General features: G+C 49.5%; 1 protein-coding gene and 1 long non-coding RNA gene across 2 annotated transcripts; one reads left to right on the top strand and one right to left on the bottom strand.

The window, feature by feature from the left end:
* The first annotated feature begins 314 nt into the window (after nt 1–314).
* Nucleotides 315–4,093, top strand: CYTL1 (cytokine like 1). The gene is made up of 4 exons (XM_045474575.1): nt 315–506; nt 2,069–2,113; nt 2,247–2,375; nt 3,524–4,093. Exons 1-4 carry the CDS (start codon nt 357–359, stop codon nt 3,605–3,607), a joined length of 408 nt encoding a protein of 135 aa, XP_045330531.1. The 5' UTR covers nt 315–356; the 3' UTR covers nt 3,608–4,093.
* Nucleotides 4,094–5,973: 1,880 nt separating this feature from the next.
* Nucleotides 5,974–10,178, bottom strand: LOC123583733. Its single transcript, XR_006704991.1, has 3 exons — nt 10,014–10,178; nt 7,901–7,986; nt 5,974–7,648 (listed from the first exon to the last, which is right to left on the bottom strand). It is a non-coding gene; the product is annotated as an uncharacterized LOC123583733 (long non-coding RNA).
* Between the last annotated feature and the right edge of the window lie 252 nt (nt 10,179–10,430).

Genomic DNA, 10,430 nt, shown 5'->3' with positions numbered 1-10,430 from the left:
CCCCGAGCGAAACTCCTCCCTTGTCTTCCTGTGCTCCCCCACCCCCTCACCAACCGGCCCTGCCTTTTCAGGAGCGCCCCTGCCAGCAGAGAAGGTGTGGGAGAGGAAGGGCCCCCCCCACCCCCATCCTTTCCAGGTGTCCCCAGGCGGGCGGCTCCTCTCACAAGGCGGTGGCGGGTGGGGGGGGGGGGGGCTTCAGGTCTGAAAGGATCCAGTGTCCAGGGCCAGGTGGGCGTGCTCCGTGGCCTTGGCGGGGGGCCCACAGGAAGCGGAGGAGGTGTGGAGGACCACCCCCAAGCCGCCGCTTAAAGGGGCGCCTGCCGGCCACAGGGACGCAGGGAGGCTGCCTTAGCACCATGATGCCCGGGCTGCTCCCACTGCTGCTGCTGCTTCTGGCCGGACCCCCCGCGGCACAGCCCGCTCCCCCGACCTGCTACTCCAGGATGCTGAGCCTGAGCCGGGAGGTCACTGGGGACGCCCAGCGCCTGCAGGCCATGGAGCCCTCGGTGAGTCCCCACCTGCCCTCCGCCCCGCCAGGAGGCTCCGTGCAGACCCAGTCTCCCAAAACGTGCCTTTGGGCCAGGAAAACACACACACACACACACACACACACACACACACATGCTCTTTTTCTTTTCTTTCCTGGTCAATGTTTATCTCAAGGGTTTGCATTTTATTCCCATCCTACTAAGTAAGATAACAATGGTTTGCATCTCTTGTGTTTTGACTAGAAGGGAAATCTATCCGAGACCTCACAAGGTCTTTGTTTGTAAGTTGCCAGCAACAATGAGAGGATCTGTTGTAAAATGAAATAAAAGCTCCCCGAGGAGCCTAGAGCTCCGGAGTTGAGGAGGAACACAGAACTAAGCTCATTGCCCTCACCGAGCCTGGAGATGGTGAGCGTGGGCTGAGGGGGTGACCCCCAGAACGGGCCCCTGCTGCAGGACCCTGGGCAAAGCGCTTGGCCCCTGAATCTCCGTGTGCTGGGCTGTGGAGGGGAGGGGGGCAGGTAGAGAGCCCGCCACGCTCTTCGGGCGATGCAAGGGTAAAGGCGTGAATGAGACAGGCTTGCGCAGTGCGCGGGGCGGGGGTCGCCCCGGGAACGTTAGTGCTGTTATCACTGCTGTTTCAACAGGCAGACCCAGGGCACGGTGGGGGCAGGAGATTCCAGAAGAGCTGCCCAGAGCTAGAACCCGCGCCCCCTGACCGCTTGTCCGGTAGAGAAACAAATGAAACCTCATTAAGAGCTTTGAAAAAATATAAAGTGTCTCTTCACCCAGCGTAAACACTTCAAACAAAATGTAATGTTTCTCAGATGTGGGATTATGATACCCTGACACCTATTTTATTTTATTTTATTTTATTTTATTTTATTTTAAAACTTAAATAATGTGTATTTTTTCCCTAGTTATAAAAGGCATATATAATAGATCCCCCCTCATCCGTGGATTTGCTTTGCGGGGTTTCAGTTACCTGCGGTCAACCGCGGTCAACCGCGGCCCCAGAGCAGACGATCCCCCTTCTGATGTATGGTCAGAGGGTCAGTCTATTCTAGTATGTTGTTATCATTGTTCTTTCATTAACGGTTAATCTCTCACTGAGCCTAATTTATAAATTAAATTTATAAATTAAACTTTATCTGGGCTCGTACTTATGTATTGGAAAAAAAATATGATCTATAGGGTTCAGTACTATTTACGGTTTTGTGCACCCACAGGGGTCTTGGCATATATCTCCCACGTATAAGTGGGGCCGGGGGGGAATACTGTGCTTTATAGAACAGTTGGAAAAAGCACAAAGGACAGAGAAGAAAATAAATATCACTTGCCATTCTACCACTAGCGGTAACAACTGCCATAACATTCTCGTGGATAGTATTACAGCTTTCTGACCATGCATAGGTAATCAAATCCATGCGTGTGTGTGTGTGTGTGTGTGTGTGTAAAATCAGATCAAGGAAGGTGTGTATGGGGTTGTATGGCTGTCGGGAGGGTGGCAGGGAGCCTTCTGTGACCAGCCGATGTTGTGTGCCCGTGGGCATCATGGTAATCCGTATCCCTTCCCGCAGGAGGCGTGTGTGAGGTACCTGCCCAGGCTATACCTGGATATACACGTAAGAGGGTCTTCCTGCCTGGGGGAGGCATGGGGTGGGGAGAGAGCCTGTGCAGAAGGGCGCAGGGGCACGCAACTCCTGTCCCTCTGGCTGCTGACTCCTCCGTGACCCTACCCCTGCTGTCCGCCCCCAGAACTACTGCGTGCTGGCCAAGCTGCGGGACTTCGTGGCTTCGCCCCAGTGCTGGAAAGTGGCCCAGGTGGATGCCTTGAAGGACAAAGTGCGGAAACTGTACACCATCATGAACTCCTTCTGCAGGAGAGTAGGTGGCACTACTGAAAATTCCTTCTCTGCTTGTGATCAGCCAAGATGCTCAGCCCAGGGCTCTTAGAAGAGGAGGGCGGGGGACGGGGGTGCTCTGGAGATGAGGAGAAAGGAGGAGAAACGTTTATGGGGTGCTTTCAGTTCACAAAGCCCTTCCTCTACCATCGTCACCCTTGGTAAGTGACGGGCACTCAGGACAAGGCCGTCCCCTCCATGAGTCACATCGGTGTGGGGACAACATCCAGGGCCATATGCTAAACCTATGAGACAGACTCGGCCAGGAGCCAAAAGGGGCAGGGATGGGAAGAGAAGGCTATGAATTCGGGGAGCTCCGAGCACTGGGGTCAGAGGAGACTTTCCAGAAGAGGGGCTTCAGATGCTCTGTGATAGGAGGCTTCCGGTAGGAGAGGGGAAGGAGGCAGAAAAATGCAGAAAACGTAGAACACCAAAGCCTGAGCCTGAGCACTAGACGTAGAAAGCAGAGTCGTGTGATCCCCGGGGGCACAGGCTTCCGCATCAGACAGACCTGAGCTCGGGTCCGTCTTCCTGCTTCCCAGATGGGAGCCACTCGTCCCTGCTCTCAGCCACACATTCCCCATTTGTGAACCAGAGACACAATTATGCCCACCTCACGCCATCATTGGAAGGACACTGGTAATAACGACTCCCCGACCATGGGTGCGGGTCGCTGTAGGAACTCCATTGGTCCTAAGACGTTAGCGCAGTGATCACTCAGAGAATTCCTAGCACCAGGCCTGGGCCCAGGGTAAGTTCTCAGGATACATGATTAGCTATTTGGTTCCATTTGTTTGTTCGTGAATCAAAGATTTGCCATGGATTTCCTCCCCACTCCCATTTCTGTCCTCATTCCCCTCTGCCCTTGGTCTGTGGGGTGGGGTGGGGGAAGACAGGGAGAAGATACAATTATAATACAGGATTATTTATTATTTCTAATGCAGTATTATATCACGTTCTTTGGGAGCGTGAAGACGTGGCCGGTTCTCCTCGGGAGAATAAGGGACGGGAAGTTTTCACACAAAAAGAAATAACCGAACAGCCTTTGAAGATAACCAGGAGTCCTATTGTCGTGCATGAGCTCTGGGGCCACATTCGGTAACATTCTTGCTCATTGCACATCTTTTTCAGGATTTGGTGTTCCTCTCTGATGACTGCGATGCCTTGGAATACCCAGTCCCAGTGACCACGGTCCTGCCAGGCCGTCAGAGATAGGACAATCCAGAAAGAGAGCCCAAGGGGACCACAGTTACGTCAGCTGCCCAGACTCGGTGGGCTAAAGCCATGCGCCCTGGCAGGTCTCTCTGTCACTATAGTATAAGAAACTGTCACGTCTCTCCACCTGCTGGAAAGCAAGGTGCGTGCGCCTCCCCCAGAACCTACCTTGAAGACAGAAGTCTTGCTTTCATTTCCGCCTGGTTTTGTCTTGGCAGGATGGTTAGATGCACAAGGATGTGTATTTGATCGCTGAGAAGGAAAGGGGAAACCAGCTTCTCTTGTATGAACATCTAGATTGAGAGCAGGCAAAACAGTAGCTTTGTATTACTGCTTTAATGTAGTACCAGTAACATTTTTCCTTCTTGATAGGTTTCTGCGTACATGTAGCCAATCTTCTATTTCTTACCCTCTCCCACCATCAACTTTCATTTTTAAAGAAATTTCACTGCCAAATAAAGTGTATCTGCAAGGTTCATAATCACAGAGTGCTGATGGGAACCACTTTTTCTTTGAAAGGTGATGAAAATCAAATAGACACTATCTTCCCCGGGAGAAACACGTGTCCTGCAGTATTTGTCCAAGGCGGACATGAAATTGTTTATTTCGCGGACTTTCTAAAAGTTGCCGCTCTTCGCAAGGTGCACTGTTCTCCCTCTTTCCATCAAGCATAGTGTTTCTGGGTCTGTTTCAATCCACCTGCATGAATGTCTGTCCTGAAAGCATTGAGACATGCCCACCATATATATTTGGGGGCAGACTGTACCTTGTATCATGCCCACGGGTAGTGCGATGTCTGGCACTTATCACAAACACCAGGTCATTGGGTCCTTGGTTGCTGCACCAGCAAGAAAAATAAACACGTGAGATTACATGGGACTCAAAAGCTTCTGCACAGCACCGGAAACCGTCAACAAAATGAAAGGCACTTATGGGATTGGGAGAAGATATTTGCAAACCATGTATCTGATAAGGGGCTAATATTCAAACTGAGGAAGGGACTTCTGTAACTCAATGGCAAAACAAAAACAAAAACAAAAACAAAACGCGAGCAAGTAATCCAATTTCAAAAATGGACAAGGGACCTGAGTAGACACTTCTCCAAAGGAGACATAAAATGGCCAAAACGAACCTGAAAATATGCTCACCATCACGAGTTATCAGGGAAATTCAACTCAAAACCACAAGGAGACATCACCTCACACCTCTTAGGGTGGTTTTTACCAAAAAGACAACAGGGAAGGATTGGTGGGGATGTAGAGAAAGCAGAATCTTGTACACTGTTGGTGGGAGCATAAATGGGTGCAGCCATTAGGGAAAACAGTATGGAGGTTCCTAAAAAAATTAAAAGTAGACCCACCAGGTGACCCAGCAATCCCAGGATATATAGCTGAAAGAAACAAAATCAATATCTTGAAGAGATATCTGCACCATGCTGACTACAGCAAATTCACCATAGCCAAGATATGGAAACAACCTAAGTGTCCATCCATGGATGAATGCCTGAAAATGTGATGTGTGTATGTATGTATATGTACATACACACACACACACACACACACACACACACTGAAATACTATCCAGCCATGAGAAAGGAAGGAAACTTTCCATTTGCAGCAACATGGATGGACCTTGACTTGAGGGCATTACGCTAAGAGAAATTAACCAGATAGACAAAGACAAATACTGTGTGATCTCACTTACATGTGAACTTTTTTGGGGAAGGGGGGAGCCTGAATTCATAGATAGAGTAGAATGGTAGTTACCAGGTCCTGGGGCCAGGGGGTAGATGGGGGAGATGTTGGTACAAGGCTTCAGTTACAAGATGAATGAGTTCTGGGGAATCTCATGCATGGCCTAGTGACCCTAGTTAATAATACTATATTGCATACTTGAACTTCGCTAAGAGTAAAGTATTCACACACACACACACGCACACACACACACACACACACACACACAAAGTAATTCTGTCAGGTGATGGATGTGTTAATTAACTGAATTGTGGTAAATATTTTACAAAGTATAACAGATATCAAATCACCATATTATATATTTTATTTTATTTTTATTTAGACAAGAAGTCTGAGCGATGGCACAGAGTACTAGCAACAGGGATTGAACAAAGCAGGGATTTTTCACTCTATTTATTTATTTATTTGGAAGAGAGTGAGAGGGAGCAGGGGAGAGGAGCAGAGGGAGAGAGAGAGAATCCCAAGCAGGCTCCATGCTGAGCGGGACTCGATCCCACAACCCTGAGATCATGACCTGGGCCAAAACTGAGAGTCAGATGTTGGACTGACTGAGCCACCCAGGCGCCCCTCTATCTTATATATTTTAAATACATACAGTTTTATTTGTCAGTTACACCTCAATAAAGCTGAAGAAACAAAACAAAAGAAACAAAATCCACTTTCCTTACAAGGACAGCAATTATTGGATTAGGGCCCACCATAGTGGAGGATAACCTCATCTTAATTTGACAATATCTGTAAGACCCTGTTTCCAAATAAGGTCACAATCACACATTTGAGGGGTTAGGGCCTCAACGTATATCTTTGAGGGATAGGTTTCAACCTACGATAACCATTCTTTTAAGAGAGAACCCCTTCACAGAAGAAAATCATGCAACTATCTCCCTGTCACCACCGCCACCATCTACCACTTCCTGACAGATACCCAGTATTGATGCATGGCGCCATGCACCCTGCACACGCTTACCAGCTGAACCTTCACAACGATGTCACCCCTGGTTGGGTGTCATCCACCCAGATTTACAGCGGAGGAAACACACTCAGGTTCAAAGGTGATGTGATTTCCCCTGACAGCTGGCAAGTGGTGACCGAGGCCTTCCAGACAAATAGCCAAGTGCTAGAAGCCTTCATTTCATGGCTCTACTAACCCTTTGCTGTTTCTAAGTAGCAAAATAAGCCATTGAAGACAAGGACTAATTTACGCATTTCAGACATTCATTTGTTTGCTTATGTCTTCAATATTTACCGAGTGCTTATTTATAAAAACTCAGCAAATATTGAGATGAAAAGTAAAGAATTCTTCCCCTTTGATTAGCAGAGGAGACCTTTGCAAAATCTAAGAAGATGGCAGAGAAAAGAGTAAATAATTCTGCCTGAGATGGGGCAGAAAGGTTTCTGTAGGGTTCAGAAAGTAAGCAGGCTCTTGAAATGTGACTGGGAGCTTGTTACGCGGAAAGAAAGACGTAGCACAGCCAAAGGCAAGAATGGAGTTGGAGTCAGATGGTTCCCACCCCGACGTGTGGTTGGGGAAGACGAGAAGTAAAGCCCAAGACGCTGTGGGGTCAGAGTAGAAATGACTTTCATTACGGGGAGGCCTTCCAGGAACACTTTGGTGGGGTGTCTATCCCACACCAGTTGTATAACCAGGGTCACGTAAGGAGAATTCCTTTCAAGGCGGAGAGACTGGAACCCGGTGGTTGGGAGTTATCAATTCCAGAAGGGACCCTTTTGCTTTGGATTTCAAAAATAGCAAATCAAGGACACTGCTACTCCCACTGTGCGCCAGCCCAACGCCAAGCCAGATGTTAGGGCACCGTCCTTCTCCTTCTTTCTCCACAGCCATCTGGTCAACCCGATCTTCTCCGCATCTCTTGACTTCTCCATTTCCTCTTTACCGCCTCAGCATCAGTTCAGAACCTTCTAAGAACACGACACGCAGCCTTGGCTCAAGACTCAGACCGCTGTCGGGTCTCATCCATTATGGGCTCTTTGGGTCCCAGGTCAGAGTCTGGCTGTCGCTGGCCCTTTCCCCTGAGGCTTCCCCATCAGAAGAGATTTTTTCCTCATGGACTTCTTAATGGTTATGGCTGTGAAAGGAGATTCTGAATGGAGTAAGCATGGCTTGGAGAGTCACCCAAAATAGAGTCGGGAGGGAGTCGAGAGGATATTGAGGAAGCAGGGCGTATTTACCTCTCCTGTTTGAATTCTCGGAACACCGCGAACTTTTGACTTTGGTCAGTCGCAAGCTCCACCACCTCCTGGAACGCGTCCTTCTACTTTGGACGCCTGCTAGCCAAATAGTCCAAAGTGTGCTAGATGGTCAGTTTAAAGACTGCCAGCACCAATCATAATTCTTTCAAAACAACTTATGTAACCTTGTGGGTATTGCCTTCCTAAGCCCGCACTACCCCCTCATGGCAGCACACTTGCCGTGTCTGTTGACTCTCTCTCCTGGATTGCAATCCCTAAAACCCCAAATAGCCTCACCATCTTGGTGGACAGAGCCCGTGTGCTGTTTCCTCAACTGACTTCACTCACCTGGGGGAACAAAGCAGAGCCGCTCCTCTGTTGGCTGTGTGTCAGTAGGCAGTTTGCTCAGCCTCTTTGTGCCTCGGTTTTCCCATCTGTGAAATGGGAATGATGTTAATAAAACCTTCATAGGCTTGTTTAGGGGATACTGCGAATTCACGCTTTCAAAGCACTTATCTGGCCCCGGTAAGGTTTCTACTTACTTCTAATTAGCTCTAATAGCATCAAAAGCAAATACAGGGGCACCTGGGTGGCTCAGTCAGCTAAGCATCTGACTTTGGCTTGGGTCATGATCTCATGGCTTGTGAGTTTGAGCCCCGAGTCGGGCTCTGTGCTAACAGCGTGGATCCTGCTTGGGATTCTCTCTCTCTCCCTCTCTCTGTCCCTCCCCCACTCGCTCTTACTCTCTCTCTCTCTCTCTCTCAGAAATAAACTTTAAAAAAAAGCAAATACAGTCGCTGCTGAAGAACTTACGAACTTCTGAAACAATTTTAGAAACGTAAAAACTGACGAACTTTTGCTCGTCAGAGTACTTTGCAGTGCGAAAGTCTGAGTACTCCCTCTCCCAAGAAGAAACCACAGTTTCTGATGAACGCTTCTCCTAGCCCCCCTCCCAGACCACACCAGTGATGTCCTGACTTCCCCCTCCCTACCTCCACAAGCCGCAAGCCAGAGTGGTGTTTATGAAGTACAAAACCTACTTCCATTATTCTGGGTGCCCCCCCAGGGGCCCCCCATAAGGTACTCCTGATCCCGATCTTCTCTGGCCTCACCCACTGCTCTTCTGCACTACCCCCCGGTACACACACACACGCGCGCGCACGCACACACACGTTTCCTTAGGTTTTGCGCCTCAGCGTTTCCCAAATGCTGCAAATCTTTTCAGATGCTGAGCTGTCTTGCAAACCTGTAGAATTCTTCCATCCACTCAAGTGCAGCTTCTATGAAGCCCTGGTTGGAAGGAGCAACTCATTTCCGCACGACATCTCGCCCGTGCAATTATTTTATGCTTTTATATTCGTCACGATCGCCATCAGGCTCCAGCCAGTTGCCTACTTCCTCCTCCTTGTCGTGCTTTCCTTACTTAGGAGCCCGGGACCCCGCCCCTGGGTTCTCTTCCCTCCCATCTCACCGGCCCCCTCTTCTGTCTCCTTTGGGGCTTCCCCTCTCCTCCTCTTTACTCTGCGGCCGTGAGATCCAGACTCAGCCCCCATCCTTCCCTCTCCTTCGTCTGCTCTCACTATCTTGGGGGCCATCCTGGTGTCATGGCTGTAGACGCCATCTTTACGCTGGAACCAAGAAGCCTGGAGTCAAATTTGGCCCTTCTCTGTCTCACTTAATCAACATCCGATGCATCAAAACTCCCACTCTCTCTGACTTCCAAATAGACCCAGAGAATCTGACCACTTCCATTTCTAGCAACCTGGCCCCAAGTCACTCCCATTTATGTCGTATCGCGATAGCTGTTTCCACCCAATAGCCTCATCGAGCTTCTTCTTGGCACGTCGGCCAGAGTGGTCCATTAAAATGCAAGTGGCCTTACACCCTTCTTCCGCTCAGGACCCCTCGCTGGCTCCCCATTTCACTCGGAGTAAAGGCCGAAGTCCTGACCAAGGTCACGGGACCCTTCATCAGCTGCCCCCACCCCCTCCGTTGTCCCTCTGGCCTCATCTCCCCTCTGCCAGTGTGGCCTTCAAATGACTTGCGGGCTTTCAATTTGTCCTCACTTTCCTGGCCTCAGCTGGAAAACAGAGTGCCCGCCCCAGAAGACAGTGCTGAGGACTCAGTAAAGTAAGTCACGTAAAGTGCTGAGCACAATCCTGACATTTAGCAAATACTCAGTAATGCAGCTGTTATTACTATTATCCTCACTTTCGTCCCGGTCATGATGAACATCACATCCTAGGGGGAAGGGGGGTTGGTACAGGCGCAAACTGTGGAGCGCTTCTCCCTTCCATCGACGTGCCTTCTGATTCTGCATGTTCACCTGTGATTTATTGCCCCCCCCCCGACCCCATTGTCCTTGCACCACCTGAACAAGCACATCTGAGCAGGTAACGCACCCACGGACAGCTCATCAGCGGGTCCCCACCGCCCTTGGGATAAATTCCAGGTTTCTTACCTCTAATTCATTCCTTGAACGTTGCGGTCTGACTTCTCACCATCACACCCACAGAACCACTCCTATAAAGCACCCATGGGGCGCCTGGGTGGCTCCGTGGGTTAAGCACCCCGACTTCAGCGCAGGTCATGATCTCGCGGTCCGTGAGTTCGAGCCCCGCGTCGGGCTCTGTGCTGACAGCTCGGAGCCTGGAGGCCGCTTCGGATTCTGTGTCTCCCTCTCTCTCTACCCCTCCCCTGCTTGCACTCTGTCTCTGTCTCTGTCTCTGTCTCTCTCTGTCTCAAAAAATAAATAAACGTTAAAAAAAATTTTAAACATCTGTGAGCTCCATGCTGTCAAATCCAAGGTCACTTTTTCTTCCTTTTCTCGAAATTCCAGTTAGTCAACATCCACTGTGACATTAGTTTCAGGCATGCA

The sequence above is a fragment of the Leopardus geoffroyi genome, chromosome B1 (genome assembly GCF_018350155.1).
Source record: "Leopardus geoffroyi isolate Oge1 chromosome B1, O.geoffroyi_Oge1_pat1.0, whole genome shotgun sequence".
NCBI classification, from domain to species: Eukaryota; Metazoa; Chordata; class Mammalia; order Carnivora; family Felidae; genus Leopardus; species Leopardus geoffroyi.
This window is presented reverse-complemented; position numbering and strand designations above follow the sequence as displayed.

What these genes read in the sequence shown, in the direction of transcription:
- CYTL1 (XM_045474575.1), top strand. Translation starts at nt 357, where the DNA reads ATGATGCCCGGGCTGCTCCCACTGCTGCTGCTGCTTCTGGCCGGACCC. An exon ending in TGCAGGCCATGGAGCCCTCG is followed by an intron (nt 507 to 2,068) that starts GTGAGTCCCCAC and finishes CCCTTCCCGCAG; the next exon opens with GAGGCGTGTGTGAGGTACCT. An exon ending in GGCTATACCTGGATATACAC is followed by an intron (nt 2,114 to 2,246) that starts GTAAGAGGGTCT and finishes GTCCGCCCCCAG; the next exon opens with AACTACTGCGTGCTGGCCAA.